Source organism: Oncorhynchus gorbuscha, linkage group LG16 (genome assembly GCF_021184085.1).
Source record: "Oncorhynchus gorbuscha isolate QuinsamMale2020 ecotype Even-year linkage group LG16, OgorEven_v1.0, whole genome shotgun sequence".
In the NCBI taxonomy this organism is placed as follows: domain Eukaryota; kingdom Metazoa; phylum Chordata; class Actinopteri; order Salmoniformes; family Salmonidae; genus Oncorhynchus; species Oncorhynchus gorbuscha.
This window is the reverse complement of record NC_060188.1, coordinates 75334728-75361038: the sequence shown is the minus strand read 5'-3', so window position 1 is coordinate 75361038 and position 26311 is coordinate 75334728. Positions and strand designations below refer to the sequence as shown.

Here is a 26311-nt window from a genome sequence, read left to right as displayed (position 1 = left end):
GCCTTTTTAAAACTCATACACTATACGTTTACATTTCCTACAGTGCAGGAAAATGATCAGCGATCAAAACAAGTGCTGTGCAATGCATGAGTGGATTTAATTATACCTGGGGAATGTTGTCTTATGCTATGTGCTGAATATGGCCCTTGATTGGCTACAGTTAGTGCTTCTTCTTGTTTTTGTTGAGCTAGATAACATGCTATTGTAGACAAATGAAATAGATTTTGATCTCTCCTGGGACATGATTCCGAACAATACAGGACAAAATGGCTCTGCACCTTTCCACTGTTCTAGGACTGAGCTGACAAGTAACAAAGCAAGGTCTGGGTTTCATTTATGCATGAGCTCTGAAATGAATGCAGTGACTTTCTGTCACTGGAAAGCATGCTATTGTACAAGTAATACTCCTTTTTTCCTATAAATGAGAGAACATGCCTATAGCTGTAACCTATTTAATGTAAGACTAGGCAGGGGGAATTAATGAAACACAGGGCTTCTAATGGGTAGCCCTGCAGTCCCCCCCACACTCTCTCTTTCCCTCCCTCCCTCGCTCTCTCCCTCCCCCTTTCCCCTTCTCTCAATTTTAGGGCTTTATTGGCATGGGAAACCTGTTTACATATGTCTCTCTCTCTCATTTACCCTAGAGCCCAAGCTCAGACCGCTGAACAGCTCTGTGCTCTCGCTGAGGCAACTGTTGAACAAAATCGACACAAAGAAAATCATCTGGGAGAAGCAAGAGAACACAATCAATGTGAGAAATTATTTTAAGATGGGACCAACTTGAGAGAGAGGGAGCATGAGAGAAACAGAGAGAACACCAGAGAGGTTAGATGGGGAAGAATCAAACAACAAATGATCAAATACCCATTATCAGTGAAACCGTTATGAATTGTGGCCTAAATGCTACTAGTATTCACAGCAAACTCTTACGCACTTTTTCAGTAAGACGTGAAATTTACTTGAATAGGAATGGTGTTGACAGTGTTCCAGTGCAGTATGGCTGAGGCTGCCTGGCTGGGTAGTTAGGGTAAAGGCTGTGAGAAGATGGATGATTTACAGAGAGGAGCATGCTGCCTTGGTAGTTAGTGTTGAGGCTATGAGTAGAGTGGCTGCTATTTAAAACAATGTTTAATTTGTGGAATATCTTTACTTAATGTGTTTGAGCCAATCAACTGTGTTGTGACAAGGTCAATCCAAGATGGCATAGCAGTCAGACGTCTTTGTCCTCGTCTCATCGTGTCCCATGTATAAATCATTTTAGATATTTTTCTTTGCATATCTTTTTTATATTTTTCTAAACCTCAACTTCAAAATAGTCTCCTGCAACACGCCACACCCAATGTGGTGTGGATGAGATTTTTTTTCTTAAGTATTTTTCTTTACTTCTGAACTGGAATCCCCCAACAGAAGCTAGCCCGCTAACTAGCTACTAGTCAGCTAACCACTGCTAGCGGTCATCAGCTAACCTATAGCTCAGAAAACTCTTGCCAGTTTGCACAACACGATTCAAACCAGAGCATACCAGACCTATTTTCTCTCCATATCCCCGGATTCCTATCGCAAGCTCTGAGCCTTTTCACCTGGATCATCGCAGCCATCTAGCTGCAAGCCAGGAGTAGCCACTCGGATAACGTCTCTGTCCCAAAGCAAGCACCAGTTGGCCTGGAGCTAGCCCATGCTAGGCCCATCTCCCATTAACTTCACACGTGAGAAAGGAGCCGTGGGCTGCCCGGAGTAGCAAGGTGGGTTATTAACCCTAGGTTCTGGAATAACAGGTGGCACGGAGACGTTGTCCAGAGAAACCTCGGCCAGGTTCTCCACGGCTAGCTGAAGAGGTCCATCAGCCACTCCGGGGCTACAATACCTATTTTTCCAATTGGCCCGGACCCCTTTTACTGCCGGTACGGAGCTCCTTCACAACTGGACTACCGACGTAAATTGTCCAAGGGGGTTATTCAACTGGCTCCTACGTCATGACGTACCCTGAATGGCCATCTGCTAGCCTGCTAGCCGCGGCCCGCTAGCTGTGTAGAGCATATCAGACTGTTAGCTGAATAGGTACATCGGACAATTTTTTGCGCCACTATACCTATTTTGCCAATTGGCTTGGACCCCCTTTACTACACGAAGCCCTGCTTATCCATCACGACTGGACTACAGACGTAATCTGCCCGAGGGTTGTTTTTGTTCCAACAGGCCCCTCCGTCGCGACGTCCCCTGAATGCCCATTTGCTAGAGGATATCGGACTGTTTAGCTGAAGAGATCCATCGGCCAATTTCTCGGGCCACTATACCTATTTTGCCAATTAGACTGGACCCCTTTGATACACGGAACCTTACTAATCCACATGAGGAGGCTATAACAGACTTCCTCCGTTGCGACGTCCCTCTATGGCCCTTCTGCTAGCTTGCTAGCCCCGGCCTGCTAGCTGTCTGAATCGCCGTGTCTCCAGCCAGCCTAACTACTCACTGGACCCCTATGAACACTCGGCTACGCATGCCTCCCTAATGTCAATATGCCTTGTCCATTGCCGTTCTGGTTAGTGATTATTGTCTTATTTCACTGTAGAGCCTCTAGCCCTGCGCAATATGCCTTAGCCAACCCTTTAGTTCCACCTCCCACACGTGATGACATCAGCTGGTTTAAATGTTTCTAGAGACAATCTCTCATCAATCAATGCCTAGGTTTACATCCAATGTATTCACATCCCACCATACCTTTGTATGTACATTATGCCTTGAATCTATTCTATCACGTCCAGAAACCTGCTCCTTTTACTCTCTTTTCCGAACGTACTAGACGGCCAGTTCTTATAGCCTTTAGCCGTACCCTTATCCTACTCCTCCTCTGTTCCTCTGGTGATGTAAATGTTATTCCAGGCAATGCAGTGCCTAGCTCCACTCCTATTCTCCAGGTGCTCTCATTTGTTGACTTCAGTAACCGTAAAAGACTTGGTTTCAAGCATGTTAACATTAGAAGCCTCCTCCCTAAGTTTGTTTTATTCACTGCTTTACCAAACTCTGCCAACTTAGATGTCATAGCCGTGTCTGAATCCTGGCTTAGGAAGACCACCAAAACCCCTGAAATTTCCATCCCTAACTATAACATTTTCCGACAAGATAGAACTGCCAAAGGGGGCGGAGTTAGCCTGCAGTGCTGTCTTACTATCCAGGTCTGTACACAAACAATTCAAGCTTTTACTTTTTAAAATCCACCTTTCCAGAAACAAGTCTCTCACCATTGCCGCTTGCTATAGATCACCCTCTGCCCCCAGCTGTGCCCTGGACACCATATGTGAATTGATTGCCCCCCATCTATCTTCAGAGCTCGTGCTGCTAGGCGACCTAAATTGGGACATGCTTAACACCCCGGCCATCCTACAATCTAAGCTTGATGCCCTCAATGTCACACAAATTATCAATGAACCTACCAGGTACAACCCCAAATCAGTAAACACGGGCACCCCCATAGATATCATCCTAACCAACTTGCCCTCCAAATACACTGCTGTTTTCAACCAAGATCTCAGCGCTCACTGCCTCATTGCCTGCATCCGTAATGGGTCTGTGGTCAAATGACCACCCCTCATCACTGTCAACCGCTCCCTAAAACACTTAAGCAAGCAGGCCTTTCTAATCGACCTGGCCTGGGTATCCTGGAAGGATATTGACCTCATCTCGTCAGTAGAGGATGCCTGGTTATTCTTTAAAAGTGCAATCCTCACCATCTTAAATAAGCATGTCCCATTCAAAAAATGTAGAACCAGGAACATATATAGCCCTTGGTTCATTCCAGACCTGACAGCCCTTCTCCAGTACAAAAACATCCTGTGGCGTACTGCATTAGCATCGAATAGCCTCCGTGATATGAAACTCTTCAGGGATGTCAGGAACCAATTTACACAGGCAGTTAAGAAAGCTAAGGCTAGCTTAGCTTCACCCAAATTCAGATAGCTGATGTTCTTTAAGAGCTGCAAAATCTGGACACCTACAAATCAGCCGAGCTAGACAATCTGGACCCTCTCTTTCTAAAATTATCTGCCGAAATTGTTGCAACCCCTATTACTAGCCTGTTCAACCTCTCTTTCGTATCGTCTGAGATTCCTAAAGATTGGAAAGCTGCCGCGATCATCCCCCTCTTCAAATGGGGAGACACTCTAGACCTAAACTGCTACAGACCTACAGTGAGCACCATAATTCATTGGACAGTGACCATTGTTTTGTTATTTTGGTTCTGTACTCTTGCACTTTCAGTTTGAAAGGATACAATGAAAATGAGGGTGAAGTGCATCTTCTTGAGGGTATTTCCATACATATCGGATGAACCGTTTAGAAATTATAGAAGCTTCTGTACATAGTCCCTCCCCCCAAAATATCATTGGACAGTTTAACATAATGTAGAATAAAGCAATCATTGTTAATATTTGGTCGCATATCCTTTGCATACAATGACTGCTTGCATCGACATCACCAGACGCTGGGTATCTTGCCTGGTGATGCTCTGCCAGGCCTGTACTGCAGCTATCTTCAGTTCCTGCTTGTTTCGGGGACTTATTGCCTTCAGCATGTAAAATGCACGTTCAATTGGATTCAGATCCAGTGATTGACTCGACCAGTCAGTGATTTTCCACTTTTAGGCCATCAAAAACCCTTCGTTGCTCTAGCAGTATGTTTAGGGTCATTGCCTTGTTGCTTGATGAAGTGCCGTCCAATGAGTTTGGAGGCATTTACTTTTATCTGAGCAGATAACATATTTCTGTAGACTTCAGAATTAATTGTTCTACTTCTGTCTGCAGTCACATCATCGATGAAGACAAGTAAGCCCATTCCACTGTCAGCCATACATGCCCAAACCATAACACCCCCTCCACCATGTTTCACGGATGAGGTGGTATGCTTTGGATCATGGGCATGTATTTTTCCCCCCACACTTTCCTCCATCCATCACTCTGGTACATGTTAATCTTTGTCTCATCTGTCCACAATACTTTTTTTTCCAGAACTCTTGGGGCTCTTTTAGGTGCTTTTTAGCAAACTGTAATCTGGCCTTTCTGTTTTTCAGGCTTATCAGTGGTTTGCATCTTGTAGTGTATCCTCTGTAGTCCTGCTGGTGTAGTCTTCTACGTATGGTAGACTTTGACACATCTACAACTGCATCCAGGAGAGTGTTTTTGATCTGTTGGGCTGTTGTCAGGGATTTTCTTCACCATAGAGAGTATTCTCCGGCCATCCACTACAGTGGTCTTCTTCAGTCTACCATGTCTTTTGATATAAATTAGTTCACCGGTTGTTTTTTTCTTGTTAATGATGAACCAAACTGTTGACTTGGGCTCAGGGTTTTTGCAATGTTCCTGATTTATTTATTTTTTCATTTCTGAGCCTTATGACGGCCAGCTTCATTTGCATCGACACCGCTGTCTTCCTCATGTTGTCACACCCCAACAACAACCTCCAAAGGCAATAGTAAAGTCTAGAATCAATACTATTCATCAACAGCTCTCCTGCATTCACTAACGACACAAATGAATACACCTGCCTAACGACACACATCTGTGAAGCCAATTCAACAAATACTTGTAGTACCTTAAAATGGGGGGACCATGCACAAAAGGTGGTGTCATTTCTAAACGGTTAATACGATATGTATGAAAATACCCTTAAATTAAAGCTGTAAGTCTGCACTTCACTCATTGTCATTGTATCCTTTCAAACTCAAAGTGATAGAGTACAAAACCCAAATAACAAAAAATGGTCACTGTCCAATGAATTATGGTGCTCACTATCCTACCCTGCCTTTCTAAGGTCTTCGATAGCCAAGTTAACAAACACATTACCGACCATTTCCAATCTCACCGTACCTTCTCCGCTATGCAATCTGGTTTCAGAGCTGGTCATGGGTGCACCTCAGCCATGCTCTAGGTCCTAAACGATATCATAACATTACTGTGCAGCCATATTCATCAACCTGGCCAATGCTTTCGACTCTGTCAATCACTGCATTCTTATCGGCAGACTCAATAGCCTTGGCTTCTCAAATGACTGCCTCACCTGGTTCACCAACTACTTGTCACGCCCTGACCTTAGAGAGCCTTTTTATTTCCCTATTTGGTTAGGTCAGGGTGTGATTTGGGTGGGCATTCTAGTTTGTCTGTTTCTTTGTTGGCAGGGTATGGTTCCCAATCAGAGGCAGATGTCTATCTAGCCTTTTTCACACCTGTTTTGTGGGTAATTATTTATTTTCTGTGAGTGTTTGTGTGCGCCACGGTTGCGTCACGTTTGGTTTCTGTTTACCTGTTTTTTGTGAAGGTTTCACTTCAATTAAAGATGTGGAATTACATGCAAGCTGCGCCTTGGCTCATTTATGACAGGGAGTTTGAAGACAGTGATCGTGACACTACTTCTCTGATAGAGTTCAGTATGTCAAATCGCAGGGACTGTTGTCCGGACCTCTGGCAGTCTCTATGGGGGTACCACAGGGTTCAATTCTCTGGCCAACTCTCTACTCTGTATACATCAATGATGTCCTTGCTGCTGGTGACTCTCTGATCCACATCTACGCAGATGACACCATTCTGTATACTTCTGGTCCTTCTTTGGACACTGTGTTAACTAACCTCCAGATGAGCTTCAATGCCATACAACTCTCCTTCAGTGGCCTCCAACTGCTCTTAAATGCAAGTAAAACTAAATGCATGCTCTTCAACCGATCGCTGCCCACACCTGCCCCCCCCCCGCCCAGCATCACTACTCTGGACGGTTCTGACTTAGAATATGTGGACAACTACATATACCTAGGTGTCTGGCTAGACTGTAAACTCTCCTTCCAAAACTCACATTAAGCATCTCCAATCCAGAATTAAATCTAGAACCAGCTTCCTATTTCACAACAAAGCATCCTTCATTCATGCTGCCAAACATACCCTCGTAAAACTGACCATCCTGCCGATTCTCGACTTCGGCGATGTCATTTACAAAATAGCCTCCAACATTCTACTCAACAAATTGGATGCAGTCTATCAAAGCCCCATATACTACCCACCACTGTGACCTGTATGCTCTCGTTGGCTGGCCCTCGCTTCATACTCGTCGCCAAACCCACTGGCTCTAGGTCATCTATTAGTCTTTGCTAGGTAAAGCCCAGGCTTATCTCAGCTCACTTGTCACCATAGCAGCACCCACTCAGCACGCTCTCCAGTAGGTATATTTATCTGGTCACCCCCAAAGCCAATTCCTCTTTTGGCCGCCTTTCCTTCCAGTTCTCTGCTGCCAATGACTGGAACGAACTGCAAAAATCACTGAAGCTGGAGACTCGTATCTCCCTCACTAGCTTTAAGCACCAGCTGTCAGAGCAGCTCACAGATCACTGCACCTGTACATAGCCCATCCAACTACCTCATCCCCATACTGTTATTTATTTATTTAGCTCCTTTGCACCCCAGTATCTCTACTTGCACATTCATCTTCTGCATATCTATCACCCCAGTGTTTAATTGGTATATTGTAATTACTTCGCCACCATGGCCTATTTATTGCCTTACCTCCCTTATCTTACCTCATATGCACACACTGTACATATACTTTTTCTACTGTATTATTGACTGTTTCTTTATTCAATGTGAAACTCTGTGTTGTTGTATGTGTTGAACTGCGTTGCTTTATCTTGGCACGGTCACAGTTGTAAATGAGAACTTGTTCTCAACTAGCCTTCCTGGTTAAATAAAGGTGAAAAAACGTTGGGGTGGTATACAGAAGATAGTCCTATTTGGTAAAGGACCAAGTCCATATTATTGCAAAAGAGGTCAAATAAGCAAAGAGAAACGACAGTCCATCATTACTTTAAGACATAGAGGTCAGTCAATGTGTACTTTGAAAGTTTTTTCAAATGCAGTCGCAAAAACCAAGCGCTATGATGAAACTGGCTCTCATGAGGACCGCCACAGGAAAGGAAGACCCAGAGTTAGCTCTGCTGCAGAGGACAAGTTCATTAGAGTTACCAGCCTCAGAAATTGCAGCCAAATAAATGCTTCACAGAGTTCTAGTAACAGACACATCTCAACCTCCACTGTTCAGAGAAGCCTGCGTGAATCAGGCCTTCATGGTCGGAAACTGGTACTGTCCATCATGTAGCAGTGTTGACTAAATACATTTCCATTGGGGTGGATGCAGAGTAAACTGTTGAGAGGGTGGGGGGAATGACTATTGGGGGAGCAGCATGACCATTGATTATTTTACTTATTTTCCACCATAATTTGCAAATAAATTCATTAAAAAATCCTACGATGTGATTTTCTGGATTTTTTTCTAATTTTGCCTGTCATAGTTGAAGTGTACCTATGATGGAAATTACAGGCCTCTCTCATCTTTTTAAGTGGGAGAACTTGCACAATTGGTGGCTGACTAAATACTTTTTGCCCCACTGTATATATATTAACAACAACAACAACAGTGATGCCTGTCGTTGGGGTGGGGGCAGAGTAAAAATCAGTTGGGGGGGGGTATCCATATGGGGAGTAGCGGGTGAATGACGATGACGACAGAAGCCGTTTCTCTCTCCTATCTCAAGGCCATCAGACTGTTAACTAGCCGGTTTCCACCCGGTTACACAACCCTGCACCTTAAGAGGCTGCTGCCTTATATATTATATATATATAGACGTGGACTCACTGGCCACCTTAATAATGGAGCACTAGTAACTAGTAATGTTTACATACTGCTTTACTCATCTCATATGTATATATTGTATTCTATTCTACTGTTCTTTTAGTCAATACCACTCCACCATTGAGCAATATAATATTTATATATTTCTTAATTCCATTATTTAACTTTTAGATGTGTGTGTATTGCTGTGAATTGTTAGATACTACTGCACTGTTGGAACTAGGAACAAGCATTTTGCTACACTTGCAATAACATCTGAAAAATATGTGTATGTGACTGATCAAATTTGACTGTCGTCAGCGAACTTGATGATGAAGTTGGAACTGTGTCGTGGTTATACCCACACAGGGAATAGAGGAGGGGACAGATGACGCACCCCTCTGGGCCTCCGTGTTGAGGAGGTAATGTTGCCTACCATCACCAGTTGCATAGGGAGGAGACCCAGGGCCTTGAGTTCTGAAATGAGCTTATAGGGCACTATGGTATTGCTGACAGAGCTGGAGTGGATGAACAGCATCCTTGCATATGCATTCCTTTTGTCCAGGTGGGTAATGGCAATGTGCAGCGCAATGGCAATTGTGTCGTCATTGGATCTATCAGGGCTGTAGGTGAATTGGAGAGGGTCTAGTGTATCGGGGAGGTAGGAGGTGATATGGTCTTTGAAGCACTTTATGATGACGTACTTGAGTGCATCTGGTCGGTAGTCATTCAGTTACTTTCGTTTTGGGCACAGGGATGATAGCGGACATCTGGTCGGTTAGGACATCTACTTTGTGCATGACACAAGTAATTTTTCCTACAATTATTCACAGATTATTTCACTTATATTTCACTGTATCACAATTCCAGCGGGTCAGAAGTGTACACACTAAGTTGACTGTGCTTTTAAACAGCTTGGAAAATTCTAGAAAATGATGTCATGCTTTAGAAGCTTCTGATAGGCTCATTGACATCATTCGAGTCAATTGGAAGTGTACCTGTGGATGTATTTCAAGGCCTACCTTCAAATTCAGTGCCTCTTTGCTTGATATCATGGGAAAATCAAAAGAAATCAGCCAAGACCTCAGGAAAAAAATGGTAGACTTTGTAGACTGGTTCATCCTTGGGAGCATTTTCCAAACGCCTGAAGGTACCACCTTCATCTGTACAAACAATAGTACGCAAGTATAAACACTATGGGACCACACAACAGTCATACCGCTCAGAAAGGAGACACGTTCTGTCTCCTAGAGATGAACGTACTTTGGTGCGAAAAGTGCAAATCATTCCAGAACAACAGCAAAGGCCCTTGTGAAGATGCTGGAGGAAACAGGTACAAAAGTAAATATATCCACAGTAAATCGAGTCCTATATTGACATAACCTGAAACGTAAGTCAGCAAGGAAGAAGCCAGAGCTCCAAAACCTCCATAAAAAAGCCAGACTACAGTTTTCAACTGGACACGGGGACAAAGATTGTACTTTTTGGAGAAATGTCCTCTTGTCTGATGAAACAAATAGAATTGTTTGGCCATAATGACCATCGTTGTGTTTGGAGGAAAAAAGGGGAGGCTTGCAAGCCGAAGAACACTGTAACGGCCGTTGGTGGAAGAAGGTGAGGACCAAGGTGCAGCGTGGTAAGTGGACAAATGGACAATGACACAAAGCATACTTCCAAAGTTGTGGCAAAATGGCTTAAGGACAACAAAGTCAAGGTATTGGAGAGGCCATCACAAAGCTCTGACCTCAATCCTATAGAAAATTTGTGGGCAGAACTGAAAAAGCGTGTGCGAGCAAACCAAACCTGACTCAGTTACACCAGCTCTGTCAGGAGGAATGGGACAAAATTCAACTAACTTATTGTGGGAAGCTTGTGGAAGGCTACCCAAAACGTTTGACCCAAGTTAAACAATTTAAAGGCAATGCTACCAAATAGTAATTGAGTGTTTGTAAACTTCTGACCCACTGGAAATGTGATGAAAGAAATAAAAGCTGAAATAAATCACTCTACTATTAGCTCACCCAGAAAAGCCATTGCTGAAAGAAAAAAATAAGCAAACACGTTTGGTGTTCGGCAAAAGGCATGTGGGAAACTACCAACACATATGGAAGAAGGTACTTTGGTCAGATGAGACTAAAATGTAGCTTTTTGACCATTAAGGAAAATTCTATGTCTGGCGCAAACCCAACACCTCGCATCACCCCGAGAACACCATCCCGACAGTGAAGCATGGTGGTGGCAGCATCATGCTGTGGGGATGTTTTTCATTGGCAGGGCTTGGGAAATTTGTCAGAATTGAAGGAATGATGAAGGAATGATGGGATGGAGGTTCACCTTCCAGCAGGACAATTTCCCTAAGCATACTGCTAAAGCAACACTTGAGTGGTTTAAGGGTCAACAGTTACATGTCTTGGAATGGCCAAGTCCAAGCCCAGACCTCAATCCAATTGAGAATCTGTGGTATGACTTAAAGATTGCTGTACACCAGCGGAACCCATCCAACTTGATGAAGCTGGAGCAGTTTTGCCTTGAATGGGCAAAAATCCCAGTGGCTAGATGTGCCAAGCTTATAGAGACATACCCCAAGAGACTTGCAGCTGTAAATTGCTGAAAAAAGTTGCTCTACAAAGTATTGACTTTGGGGGGGGTGAATAGTTATGCACGCTCAAGTTCTGTTTTTAGTCTTATTTGTTTGATTCACAAGAAAAATAATTAGCATCTTCAAAGTGGTAGGCATGCTGTGTAAATCAAATGATACAACCTCCTCCCAAAAATCGATTTTTAATTCCTGGCACCAAAAAAGGAAAAATGCCAAGGGGGGTGAATACTTTCGCAGGCCACTAAATATTTGTTGTAAAAGTTTTGGTGCCAAACTAGTGGCAGTTGTGAACAAATTCAATAGTTGCAGTTAATTGAAAATAATGCCATTGTTGATTAGATGCTTTTTTCATTAATTAGACTTTCTCTTAACAATGTGGTCTATCTACTAGAAACTCATGGACAATATGGACACAGATATAATAAATGAATACTATATAAAATATATATTTTTTTAAAGTTATTCAAGAATAAATTACCAGAATGATGATACATTGCCATAGATTTTATGTTAATTACTGAAGATTGCAGTAACTTCGGTAAATTACCGGTAGCTTTGCAACCCTATCCAAGACACTAACAAAATAGACTTGGTGGAAACTGGTGCTGCTGTGTAATTATCTAACACATGAAATCCTTGCTGTTATTGTACAGTAAAGCACTCAATATCAGGAGTGACTAATCTCTAACAAACACTCACTGAACACGAGACTGTTCTGTTTCAGAGATGTTAGTGGGCATAAGTAGGTTTTTGGGGCCGTGCGTACTGTCTAATTCCTCTGATGTCTGTTTGCTGTTCGCTGTTCATTTGTTTGCAGTGGAGTTATGGCAGTAGCTGTCCCAGTTAGTGGATGTGCCAGTGATAGATGGACAGATCGGCAGACGGACAGACTCACCAGGCCTGCGACTTCCTCCTGGGAAGGCTTTGTCTCATCCACTTGGAGTGAGGGGTCAGGTGGAATATCAGCTGTCTGCAGATCTTGTTGGATGTCTTCAGTGTATCTGTTTCCTGTAATACACACACACACACACACACACACACACACACACACACACACACACACACACACACACACACACACACACACACACACACACACACACACACACACACACACACACACACACACACACACACACACACACACACACACACACATACATACATACAGTGAAAGTGTCTGTCTTTCAAATAGAGGAACAATCAAAGTGACTGCTCTTGTTGACTCTCTGAACTGAATACATTTAATGAAAATACGCCTATTTTCCTTTCCGACATCATGAACAATGGAATTAGACCCCTGCATTTTCCTTCATATGATGTAAAATGCATCATACGGGGATGATTTCTGTATTTTGAAAGTTACATATCTCAAAAAAAACATTTTGCAACCATGTCAACAATGCACTAATGAAACAAATACCAAAATATTGTTTTTGGGTGGAATTTTCCTTTAAACCACATTTAGGACAACAGGTAACATTGTGACGCCTAAGAATGAATTGATACATTTTAGAAGCCCAAGGCAGAACATCTTGGATACACATATTTCAATGGACCACTGTTTCACTTATGTCCTTGCAACCCCTATTATGCCACATTGTGTAGTGATGGGGCTGTTTCCTTTGTTCTTAGAATATTGGTTTAAAATGTGAAGGTTATTTATATTGTCTGATCCCCTTCACTTATCCCACTGCTCCCGGCGCCGACAGAGATGGCCGCCTCGCTTCGCGTTCCTAGGAAACTACGCAGTTTTTAGTTTTTTTTACGTGTTATTTCTTACATTGGTACCCCAGGTCATCTTAGGTTTCATTACATACAGTCGAGAAGAACTACTGAACATAAGAGCAGCGTCAACTCACCATCAGTACGACCAAGAATATGACTTTCGCGAAGCGGATCCTGCGTTCTGCCTTTCACCCAGGACAACGGAATGGATCCCAGCCGGCGACCCCAAAAAACGACTTCGAAAAAGGGGAAAACGAAGCGGTCTTCTGGTCAGACTCCAGAGACGGGCACATCGTGCACCACTCCCTAGCATTTCCCTGCCAATGTCCAGTCTCTTGACAACAAGGTTGATGAAAGCCGAGCAAGGGTAGCATTCCAGAGGGACAAAAGAGACTGTAACGTTCTTTGCTTCACGGAAACATGGCTCACTGGAGAAACGCTATCAGAGACGGTGCAGCCAGCTGGTTTCTCCACGCATCGCGCCGACAGAAACAAACATCTTTCTGGTAAGAAGAGGGGCGGGGGCTTTATGGTTAACGGGACGTGGTGTGATCATAACAACATACAGGAACTCAAGTCCTTCTGTTCACCTGATTTAGAATTCCTCACAATCAAATGTAGACCGCATTATCTACCAAGGGAATTCTCTTTGATTATAATCACAGCCATATATATTCCCCCCCAAGCAGACACATCGATGGCTCTGAACGAACTTTATTTGACTCTTTGCAAACTGGAATCCATATATCCGGAGGCTGCATTCATTGTAGCTGGGGATTTTAACAAGGCTTATCTGAAAACAAGACTCCCTAAATTTGATCAGCATATCGATTGCGCAACCAGGGCTGGAAAAACCTTGGATCATTGCTATTCCAACTTCCGCGACGCATATAAGGCCCTGCCCCGCCCTCCTTTCGGAAAAGCTGACCACGACTCCATTTTGCTGATCCCTGCCTACAGACAGAAACTAAAACAAGAAGCTCCCGCGCTGAGGTCTGTTCAATGCTGGTCCGACCAATCTGAATTCACACTCCAAGACTGCTTCCATCACGTGGATTGGGATATGTTCCGTATTGCGTCAGACGACAACATTGACGAATACGCTGATTCGGTGTGCGAGTTCATTAGAATGTGCGTTGAAGATGTCGTTCCCATAGCAACGATGAAAACATTCCCAAATCAGAAACCGTGGATTGATGGCAGCATTTGCGTGAAACTGAAAGCGTGAACCACTGCTTTTAATCAGGGCAAGGTGACTGGAAACATGACCGAATACAAACAGTGTAACTATTCCCTCCGCAAGGCAATCAAACAAGCTAAGCGTCAGTATAGAGACAAAGTAGAATCTCAATTCAACGGCTCAGACGCAAGAGGTATGTGGCAGGGTCTACAGTCAATCACGGATTACAAAAAGTAAACCAGCACCGTCACGGACCAGGATGTCTTGCTCCCAGGCAGACTAAATAACTTTTTTGCCCGCTTTGAGGACAATACAGTCCCACTGACACTGCCCGCAACTAAAACATGCGGACTCTCCTTCACTGCAGCCGACGCGAGGAAAACATTTAAACGTGTCAACCCTCGCAAGGCTGCAGGCCCAGACGGCATCCCCAGCCGCGCCCTCAGAGCATGCGCAGACCAGCTGGCTGGTGTGTTTACAGACATATTCAATCAATCCCTATCCCAGTCTGTTGTTCCCACATGCTTCAAGAGGGCCACCATTGTTCCTGTTCCCAAGAAAGCTAAGGTAGCTGAGCTAAACGACTACCGCCCCGTAGCACTCACTTCCATCATCATGAAGTGCTTTGAGAGACTAGTCAAGGACCATATCACCTCCACCCTACCTGACACCCTAGACCCACTCCAATTTGCTTACCGCCCAAATAGGTCCACAGACGATGCAATCTCAACCACACTGCACACTGCCCTAACCCATCTGGACAAGAGGAATACCTATGTGAGAATGCTGTTCATCGACTACAGCTCAGCATTTAACACCATAGTGCCCTCCAAGCTCGTCATCAAGCTCGAGACCCTGGGTCTCGACCCCGCCCTGTGCAACTGGGTACTGGACTTCCTGACGGGCCGCCCCCAGGTGGTGAGGGTAGGCAACAACATCTCCACCCCGCTGATCCTCAACACTGGGGCCCCACAAGGGTGCGTTCTGAGCCCTCTCCTGTACTCCCTGTTCACCCACGACTGCGTGGCCACGCACGCCTCCAACTCAATCATCAAGTTTGCGGACGACACAACAGTGGTAGTCTTGATTACCAACAACGACGAGACGGCCTACAGGGAGGAGGTGAGGGCCCTCGGAGTGTGGTGTCAGGAAAATAACCTCACACTCAACGTCAACAAAACTAAGGAGATGATTGTGGACTTCAGGAAACAGCAGAGGGAACACCCCCCTATCCACATCGATGGAACAGTAGTGGAGAGGGTAGTAAGTTTTAAGTTCCTCGGCGTACACATCACAGACAAATTGAATTGGTCCACCCACACAGACAGCATCGTGAAGAAGGCGCAGCAGCGCCTCTTCAACCTCAGGAGGCTGAAGAAATTCGGCTTGTCACCAAAAGCACTCACAAACTTCTACAGATGCACAATAGTTTTGGAATTGTTAGCTAGATTACTTGTTGGTTATTACTGCATTGTCGGAACTAGAAGCACAAGCATTTCGCTACCCTCGCACTAACATCTGCTAACCATGTGTATGTGACAAATAAAATTTGATTTGATTTGACAAACAATCCAACCATTTGGCTCCTATCACCACATTATCTCAAGGCCCTTCTCCCTTGTCCATCCAACATTGTTATACATCAAAATATACTTTAGCATCTCTGTCAGTCCCTCTCCCCTTGGTCTTGCTCTTATTCCATTGCTCTTTCTCCCTCATAATAACATGTTTTTCTTTTTGATGTGAATTGGGGCATTGTCAACATGGAATCAAATTCAAAATGTATTCAGAATATGCACAGGCAGTAGCCATCACATGGCTCTTGAAATATAGATACACAGTACTATGGTTGAATGCACAATAAAATTAATGTTTTGAAGCAGTGAAACTGGTTCTTCGCATTTTGATGAGTTGTTGTTGACATTGGATTGTACTTTTGACAGTTGTAGAAATGACACCACACTGTGACTGACCTACTTCTTGTCATTAGTTATAAATAGGCGCCCCATGTCTCCAGCACCTCAAGAGTGAATACCTGCACACACACACAAATGCGTCATTCAGAGCCTAATCATAACTGTATGATTTATGGCAGCAGTTGGAAGGCTGGAACCAAACCAAATGGCCTAGCAGTCATATTTCTAAGACCATCATCTATTTGCTCTTGAATTGACCCTTGCAGCCGTGGATTCCTAAACGTTCAATTTTCTGTGCCTGATCTCATTTGATGTTCTCTGACAACAGCACGGCTGAGGTGTTGAGACAGACAGACAAACAGACAGCCCAACAGTCAGACATTACAATGGGCTTACCCTCTTTGGACACTGCATGTCTTTGGCCAGGCTGAGCAAGAGCTCATGGGAGATTGGATCCACCAGGTTGAGAAAGGCTGAGTTCTTATAGAGGATATCATTGAGGGATGTTCCCTGGAGTCCCAAGTCCTGTGGGAACACAGAGCAAGAGAGAATAATCTACCATTTGTGTTTCTTTTCAATCATTCCAAGATCCAACAAGGGGGGTAATTACAATATTTTTAAGTGCAAGTCATGCATCATTAAGTATTCAAGTGACATGATGTGGACTGCTTAATGGTAACAGATTATCAATGTATTTACATAATCCTTTCCTCAGCCACTTTCATTGTTATGTTCATTTATCAAGCTGAGAGGATTTTACACTAAGAGTGCCAAATGGGACAAGGCACAGGATAGGCAGGGTGTGGGATGGGGGTTTAAAGCGGGACAATTTATCTCAAAATGACATTTCAAACACACAACAACTAAAGTGAGGTGCTGTGCCCTCAGTCACCCCTAACAGTAAAATGATGTTCTATTGCATAACATGCACTCTAGGGACAGTGACTTTACTGCTGTGATCTGTATGGGGTCTGCAGTGTGCCTTAGGACACTTCCATCCCTAAAAGCCTTGGGTTTTTACACACACCACACTGAACATACTCCAGAGCTATCCAAAAAAGACCTCTAAAAACACCACGCAGGCACTTAGAGAAATGGTTCAAGTCTACAGCACTCCCGCTCCCCACCATCTTCTATTGAATTCAAATGGCATGCGTTGTGTGATGTGCAGAAGGGTTTAATAAAAACGATGAATGAGAACCTCCCCAGAGGTTGTTCTTACTAGTATCATCTGCAGGGCTGCTGCTATTTGCAGTGACAGTGTAAATAGAGTGAGGCAAAGGAAGCTGCAACGTCAGGTAATGCTCTGAGGGCTGCTCTGAGGGTGCTGCTGGTGAGGGGGATTGATGTCATCGTGAGCCCGGGTTTGAGACGTAACGCTTTGACACACATCAAAAGGCCTTCGATGCAGCCCTCACCAACCTCCCATATCGAGGACGATGAGATCAACCACACACCTCCCTGAAACAAATGAGCTGAAACCGCAGGCAAGCCGTGACAGAAAGCCTCGAAAACAAAACATCCACCACAATGAAAGGTTAAGGCGGAGTAGAGCAGAGGAGGACAAAACTAAATTCAGGAAAACATTTATCCCCTGTTATAATTCATTTGTTTCAGGACTTGGTTTACTAACGAGTTCTAAGTCAAATGGGGGCTATATGATATCAAGGTAAATCATACAAAATATGATTTTCTCCATTTCTGTTCTACAGTACGAGCAAACCTGCTGTTAGTCTGTTTACTTGCTGGACTCCATGCAATGTGAAGATGGTAGTGTAATGAACACAAGGGGAGAGAGAGAGTTGGTTTCAAGCACAGGGTGTTTATTACAGAGAGTTGGTTTCAAATCACAGGGTGTTTATTGCAAAGGACCACCTCAAGAGGCAGTTAGCTGGGTCCAGGAGCAGGCAGCAGGTCATAAATGGGGTCAAAAAGGGCAACAGTACAGGCAGGGAAAAGGCTAGTAATGTAGTCTGGGAGATCAGGCAATAGGTAGATAACAGGAAATCCGCTAGGCTAAAGTACAGGCAGGGAATAGGCAAAAGGCGTTGTTAGTGAGGCAGGCAAAACTATCATACACGGGAGGAGGAAATCGAGGGAAACACAGCGCTCCGTAAGCCATATGTCATAAAACAAACAACACCTCACAGTGATGGGGTGCAGAACTGAACTAAATAGTGTGTGATAATGACATACAGGTGTGGGAACAGGTGATTAGAATTCAGGTGATTGGGATCTGGAGAGTGAGCTGCGTTCAGGGGATCTAGGTGTTTGAGTGTGTGAGCTGCATTCAAGGGATCTACGTGTTTGAGGGTGTGAGTTGGAAGCAGATGTTACAGGCTCTTGACGGCCTCGGAAGCTGAGCAGGGGGCCTCCCCCAGGGACGTGGAGCTGGGCGGTCAGGACGGTTACAGTGGAAAGCGGCTGGGTCGAGGATGTCCTGGACGGGGACCCAGGACCATTCTTCTGGTTCGTACCTCTCCCAATCCATCAGGTAGTGGATGCGACCACCCAGGCGCTTGGAATCAAGGAGGGCTTGAAAGGAATAAGCCGGTGCACCGCCGACGTCAAATAGAGGGGGTGCGTCGAGGTGCGCCACAGGAGGATGGAGAGGGCTGTACCTCACAGGCTTGAGAAGGGACCAATGAACTGTGGGCTGAACTTTTTGCATGGGTCACGAAGCCGGATGTCCAGTGTAGAGAGCCACACACGTTGCCCAAACTGGCTCACTCTGTCAAAACCACTCATCAACGGCAGGCACAGTTCCCGGGTTCTGTCTCCCATGGGAACACGGGGGGTTGGTATCCGAGGACACACTGAAAAGGAGTGAGATGGAGTGAGGAATGCACCAGGGAGTTCTGTGCGTATTCGGCCCAGGCTAGATAGCGACTCTTGTGTGGTTGGTGGGTGCAGTGTTGGCGAAGGTATTTCCCTATTTCCTGATTCAGGTGTTCCGTCTGCATGTTGGTTTGGGGATGGTATCCGGAGGATAGGCTGATGGAGACCCCCAGTCAGTCGCAGAAGGCTCGCCACACCCTGGAGATGAACTGGGGTCCCCGAAACGATGTCTTCCGGGATCCCATACAGACGAAACACCTGCTGGAACATGCAACTCAGCCATTTCCATGGCATTAGGTCGATGCGGAAGGGGGATGAGTCGGCACAGCTTGGAGAACCTGCGTTCAGGGGATCTAGGTGAGCTGTGTTCAGGGGATGTACGTGTTTGAGGGTGTGAGTTGGAAGCAGACATTACAAGTAGCAGACGAGGGCATAGGGCTATACATGTACAGTGCCTTTGGAAAGTATTCAGACCACTTTACTTTTTCCAAATTTTGTTAGGTTACAGCCTTATTCAAAAATGTATTAAATTGTTTTTCCCCTCATCAGTCTACACACAATACTCCATTATGACAAAGCAAAAACTGTTTTTTAGATACTTTTGCTAAACTATTATTATTATGAAAAACATATCACATTCACATTAGTATTCAGACCCTTTACTCAGTACTTTGTTTAAGCACCTTTGGCAGCAATTTCAGCTTTGAGTCTTCTTTGGTATGATGCTACAAACTTGGCAAACCTGTATTTGGGGAGTTTCTCCCATTCTTCTCTGCAGGTCCTCTCAGGCTCTGTCAGGTTGGATGGAGAACCTTGCTGCACAGCTATTTTCAGGTCTCTCCAGAGATGTTTAATTGTGTTCAAGTCCGGGCTCTGGCTGTGTCACTCAAGGACATTCAGAGACTTGTCCCGAAGCCACTACTGCGTTGTCTTGGCTCTGTGCTTAGGGTCGTTGTCCTGTTAGAAGGTGAACCTTTGCCCCAGTCTGAGGTCCTTAGCACTTTGGAGCAGGATTTCATTTAGGATCTCTTTGTACTTTGCTCCATTCATCTTTCTCTCGATCTTGACTAGTCTCCCAGTCCCTGCCGCAGAAATAAATCCCCACAGCATGATGCTGCCATCCCCATGGTTCACTGTAGGGATGGTGCCAGGTTTCCTCCAGACGTGACGCTTGGCATTCAGGCAAAATAGTTTAATCTTGGTTTCATCAGACCAGATAATCTTGTTCCTCATGGTCTGAAAGTCTTTAGGTGCCTTTTGGCAAACTCTAAGCTGGCTTTCATGTGCCTTTCACTGAGGATTCTCTTCCGTCTGGCCACTCTACCATAAAAGCCTGAACTCTAGAGTTCTGTCAGAGTGAGGCCCTTCTCCCCCGATTCCTCAGTTTGTCCAGGAATCTTGGTGGTTCCAAACTTCTTCCATTTAAGAATTATGGAGGCCACTGTGTTCTTGGGGACATTCAATGCTGCAGACATTTTTTGGGAACCCTTCCCCAGATCTGTGCCTTGACACAATCCTGTCTTTGAGTCCTACGGTCAATTCCTTCGACCTCTTGGTTTGGTTTTTGCTCTGACATGCACTATCAACTGTGGGACCTTATATAGCCCACAGGTGAACTCCAATCAAGTTGTAGAAACAAGATTCACCTGTGGTCAATATCGAGTCTCATAGCAAAGGGTCTGAATACATACGTAAATACGTTTTTTCCATTTTAAATTTTTTATAGATTTGCAAACATTTCTATAAACCTGTTTTCTATTTGTCATTATGGGGTATTGTGTGTAAATTGATGCAAAAAAACGATCAAATCAGTTTTAGAATAAGGCTGTGACACAACAAAACTTGTTCATATGCTATCTGGGGGGCCCCGACCTCCAGGGGGCCCACAACCGACATGTTTATATGCTATTTGTAGTTTTTGAGGGGTTGGGGGCCCCCTGGAGGTCAGTGCCCTGCGTACCCAGTCGGTAATCCAGCCATGGACAAGAGAAGGTGGAGCTGAGCAAGTTTTCATTAATGTAACTTCAGGGCTACAGGGAAGCAGAGCAGCGCAAGGTTACGCCTTTTGCTGCTGTTTCAATTTGATGATTGGCACGTGGCTCAGATAATTCACTAATTTGTGTGCAATTCACAAGCACCACCCAGCATGGCAGGATAAATATGTGGACACATTTAATGTACACTATGTAGAACTGTGTAATGTAGGAAAACATTGCATTTCTGTGTCCCCGAGACTAATATCTAAGGAATAGAAAATTGGCCTTTCGTTTAATATATTCAGTGGTTGCCCTCTATATACTCTATTTGTCACGATCGTCGTAGGAAGGAGACCAAAGTGCAGGTTGGTGTGAATACATACTTTTAATGTAAGACGAATGAACACGAAGTACACTAAACAATCAAACGTGACCGCTATCAACACTGAGTGCAAACACGCAACATCACATAGACAATCACCCACGAATTAGCCAAGGCATATGGCTTCCTAAATATGGTCCCCAATCAGAGACAACGATAAACAGCTGCCTCTAATTGAGAACCAATCTAGGCAACCATAGACATACAAAACACCTAGACTAGTAAACAACCCCATAAACATACCAAAACCCTAGACAGGACAAAAACACAACAAACCACCCCTTGTCACACCCTGACCTAACCAAAATAATAAATAAAATAAAGATAACTAACACGTACTGTAACTGGCTCTAACTGATTTTGATTTGAGTTGTAAAGTTGTTGTTTTGTTTTTGTTTTTTGCCGGTTTTTGTCTTGGATCAATGCTCGTATGGCTGTTTTTTTGTTTGTTGGTGTTATTCATGTGACACTATTTCAGTCTCCGTTTTTCATCTGTCTGAAATGTGATATTCCACGAAGAGCCTGAAGACCTACACCTCAACAGCAGTGAAGGTGTTACCATACATACCTGAGCCAGACAAGGCAGACAATCTGACACAGCAGTTACATAATCACAGATCAAAATAAATTGTAAGGGGGCAAGCCACTTAATATTTGTAGCCTAAACTAAATTACACTATATATACAAAAGTATGCGGACACCCCTTCAAATGAGTGGATTCTGCTATTTCAACTACACCTGTTGCTTAAAGGTGTATAACATCGAGCCCACAGCCATGCAATCTCCATAGACAAACATTGGCAGTAGAATGGCCTTAATGAAGAGCTCAGTGACATTCAATGTGTCACGTCATAGGATGCCACCTTTCAAACTAGTCAGTTCATCACATTTCTGCCCTGCAAGAGCTGCCCGGTCAACTGTAAGTGCTGTTATTGTGAAGTGGAAACGTCTAGGAGCAACAACGGGTCAGCCGTGAAGTGGTCGGTCACACAAGGCGAACAGAGCAGAACAACCGAGTGCTGAAGAGCGTAGTGTGATAAAATTGTCTGTCCTCGGTTGCAACACTCACCAGTGAGTTCCAAACTGCCTTTGGAAGCAATGCCAAGTGTCTGCTGGAGTTGTGTAAACCTCGCTGCCATTGGATTCTGGAGCAGTGGAAACGCGTTCTCTGCAGGGATGAATTACGCTTCACCATCTGGCAGTCCGACGGACAAATCTGGATCTGGGGAATGCCAGGAGAACGCTACCTGCCCCCAATGCATAGTGCCTACTGTAACGTTTGGTGGATTAAAAATGGTCTGGGGCTGTTTTTCATGGTTCGGACTAGGCCCCTTAGATGCAGTGAAGGGAAATCGTAATGCTACAGCATACCTTTCTTTGTGCAAGGGGGCATTGTCATGCTGAAACAGGAAAGGGCCTTCCCCAAACTGTTGCCACAAAGTTGGAAACACAGAATCATCTAGAATGTCCCCTTGCACAAAGCAAGGTCCATACAGAAATGGTTTGTCGAGAATGGTGTGGAAGAACTTGACTGGCCTGCACATAGCCCTGACCTCAACCCCATCAAACACCTTTTGGCATGAATTGGAACACTCACTGCAAGCAACAAAAAAAAAAGCCTAATCACCCAACATCAGTGCCCAACCTCACTAATGCTCTTGTGGCTGAATGGGGAAACCCCAAAATAAAGGGGAAACCCCAAAATATGAAGTAACACGCCTAATTTACAAACAAACCTACAGTCACTTACACAGGCATAATAATCTAACACAAATAATAAATGCAGCATTTTACCAGTACATTTCATATTTTTGATCAGGCTGACTTGAGTGACAACTTGTGGATACTGCTGATCTAACAGCATCAAATTCTGCAGGTGCACCAAATAATTTACGGACGGACACATCTTATGAAGTTTAGGAGAAGTAAACTATTATTCAATGTTAAACATTCTCTCTTACCTTTCTTAGCAATTTGAGCACCTCGACTGCATGTTCTTGTTTTTGTTCTCGAAGAAGCTTCTGTATTTCCCGGATCCATGCCACCCGTCTCACATAGGGGCTGTGCTTGGTTTTCCGCAGCATCCCTGGGAGCTTATCTGACTTCAGCATCAGGGATGTAAACAAGAATTCCCCGTCTCCCCTGCCACTACTCCGCTCACTTTCTCCGGAGCTGTCATGCTGCTGGCGTCTCCTGTTGGAAAATGTGGTTTCTATTTGGTCCAGACTTCTTTGCCTGGTCAATTTGGAACCCATTACTTCACAGAATGTTTCAGTTGAACAACGGTTCCTAGACGCTATACACATGTACCTGACAGAATCTAGCCATAACAGTTACACAGTAGCCTAAACTTGGATATTGAGTAACGAACACACGTTTTTTTTATCTGAACAGTATGAAAACAAAGGGAGAAAATATAGGTTGATAAATTACTATATTCTCTATTAGATTACATTTAGAGCATTACACCAGCAGTATTGCATAGCTCTCTATTCATTTTCAAATCATTTCCACCGTCTTGCCGTTATAACCATGCACTGCCACAACAGAGCTCGAGCAGTCAGTGTAGCCTACTACAACATCACGTGGAGATCGTGGTCTTTGCTTCCAATAAGAATCCGCGCTGCCTCGATCAATCATGGGATTACTCTCTCAGTATCCTCGACTGTCCAAGACCAGTTATGTTGTTTAGCAGCTCATGATGGTTTAGCTTTCTATTTGAGAGGGATGGTTTAATGCTACTACATTTTGTACACAGTTTGTCAATTATCATAGTAATTATCATATCACATACTATCAGTCTGTATAATGACGCAGGAAGAGATGGCTGCCGTTTTACGATCCCTTAACTAATTGTGATGTTGTGTGTTTTTTCTCGTTATTTGTAACTTATTTTGTACATAATGTTTCTGCCACCATGTCTTATGACCAAAAAGAGCTTCTAGATATCAGGACAGCGATTACTCACCCCATACTGGATGAATACTTTTTCTTTAACAAGTCGGAAGGGAAGGAGTTACTTCAGATGCCCGACAAGACCATCACCCCTGTCATTTGCAGGAGAAAGAGACAGAGATATCAGACAAAGGTCTGGGTGCCTTGTAAGAATCTGATGACGAGTGGGTAATCTCCCTTTACCATCGGTCCTATTAGCCAACGTACAATCAATGGATAATAAAATAGACCAACTATGATCACGTATATCCTACCAACGGGACATTTAAAAACTGGAATATCTTATGTTTCACCAAGTCCTGGCTGAACGATGACATGAATAACATACAGCTGGCGGGTTTTACGCTTTTTTGGCAGGATAGAACAGCGGCCTCTGTTAAATGTGCAACCACCTTTACTCCACACACAGAGATGCTTACAAAGCTTACAAAGCTCTCCTTCGCCCTCCATTTAACAAGTCTTACCATCATTCTATCCTATTGATTGCTGCTAACATCGATGTGTCTGCTTGGGGGGAATATATCACAGCCGTATATATTACCCCCCAAGCAGACACATCGATGGCCCTGAACAAACTTTATTGGACTCTATGTAAACTGGAAACCACATATCTTGAGGCTGGGGATTTAAACAAGGCTAATCTGAAAAAAAAGACTCCCTAAATTCTATCAGCATATCGATTGCGCAACCAGGGCTGGTAAAACCCTGGATCCTTGTTATTCTTCCGCGATGCATATAAGGCCCTGCCCCGCCCTCCTTTCGGAAAAGCTGACCACGACTCAATTTCGTTGCTTCCAGCCTACAGACAGAGACTAAAACAAGAAGCTCCCACGCTCAGGTCTGTTCAACGCTGGTCCGACCAATCTGATTCTACTCTCCATGCTTCGATCACGTGGATTGGGATTTGTTCCGCATTGCGTCCAACATTGCCGAATACGCTGATTCAGTGAGCGAGTTCATTAGAAAGTGCATTGACGATGTTATACCCACAGCAACGATTAAAACATTCCCAAACCAGAAACCGTGGATTGATGGTAGCATTCGCGCGAAACTGAAAGCGCGAACCACTGCTTTTAACCAGGGCAAGGTGACCGGAAGCATGACCGAATACCAACAGTGTAGCTATTCCCACCGCAAGGCAATCAAACAAGCTAAGCGTCAGTATAGAGACAAAGTAGAGTCGCAATTTAAAGGCTCAGACACAAGAGGTATGTGGCAGGGTCTACAGTCAATCACGGATTACAAAAAGAAAACCAGCCCCGTCGCGGACCAGGATGTCTTGTTCCCAGACAGACTAAATAACTTTTTTTTGCCTGCTTTAAGGACAATATAGTGCCACGGACACGGCCAGCTACCAAAACCTGGGGACTCTCCATCACTGCAGCCAATGCGAGTAAAACATTTAAACTTGTTAACCCTCGCAAGGCTGCAGGCCCAGATGGCATCCCCAGCCGCGTCCTCAGAGCATGCGCTGACCAGCTGGCTGGTGTGTTTACGGACATATTCAATCAATCCTTATGCCAGTCTGCTGTTCCCACATGCTTCAAGAAGGCCACCTTTGTTCCTGTTCCCAAGAAAGCTAAGGTAACTGAGCTAAACGACTACCGCCCCGTAGCACTCACTTCCATCATCATGAAGTGCTTTGAGAGACTAGTCAAGGACCATATAACCTCCACCCTACCTGACACCCTAGACCCACTTCAATTTGCTTACCGCCCAAATAGGTCCACAGACGATGCAATCGCACCCACACTGCACACTGCCCTAACCCATCTAGACAAGAGGAATACCTATGTGAGAATGCTGTTCATCGACTACAGCTTGGCATTTAACACCATAGTACCTTCCAAATTCGTCATCAAGCTCGAGACCCTGGGTCTCGACCCCGCCCTGTGCAACTGGGTACTGGACTTCCTGACGGGCCGCCCCAGGTGGTGAGGGTAGGTAACAACATCTCCACCCCGCTGATCCTCAACACTGGGGCCTCACAAGGGTGCGTTCTGAGCCCTCTCCTGTACTCCCTGTTCACCCTCAACTGCGTGGCCATGCACGCCTCCAACTCAATCATCAAGTTTGCGGACGACACTACAGTGGTA

General features: G+C 44.6%; 1 protein-coding gene across 1 annotated transcript in view; it reads right to left on the bottom strand.

Moving 5' to 3' along the window:
- LOC124000409 (leucine-rich repeat-containing protein 75B-like) overlaps positions 1 to 23824 on the bottom strand; it is a 41276-nt gene extending 17452 nt beyond the window's left edge. The window contains exons 1-3 of the mRNA XM_046306751.1: positions 23222 to 23824; positions 16460 to 16588; positions 12135 to 12247 (exon numbers count right to left, since the gene is read on the bottom strand). Of these exons, the coding sequence (XP_046162707.1) occupies positions 12135 to 12247; positions 16460 to 16588; positions 23222 to 23566 (587 nt within the window). The 5' untranslated portion in view covers positions 23567 to 23824. The remainder of the gene's footprint in view (positions 1 to 12134; positions 12248 to 16459; positions 16589 to 23221) is intronic.
- Between the last annotated feature and the right edge of the window lie 2487 nt (positions 23825 to 26311).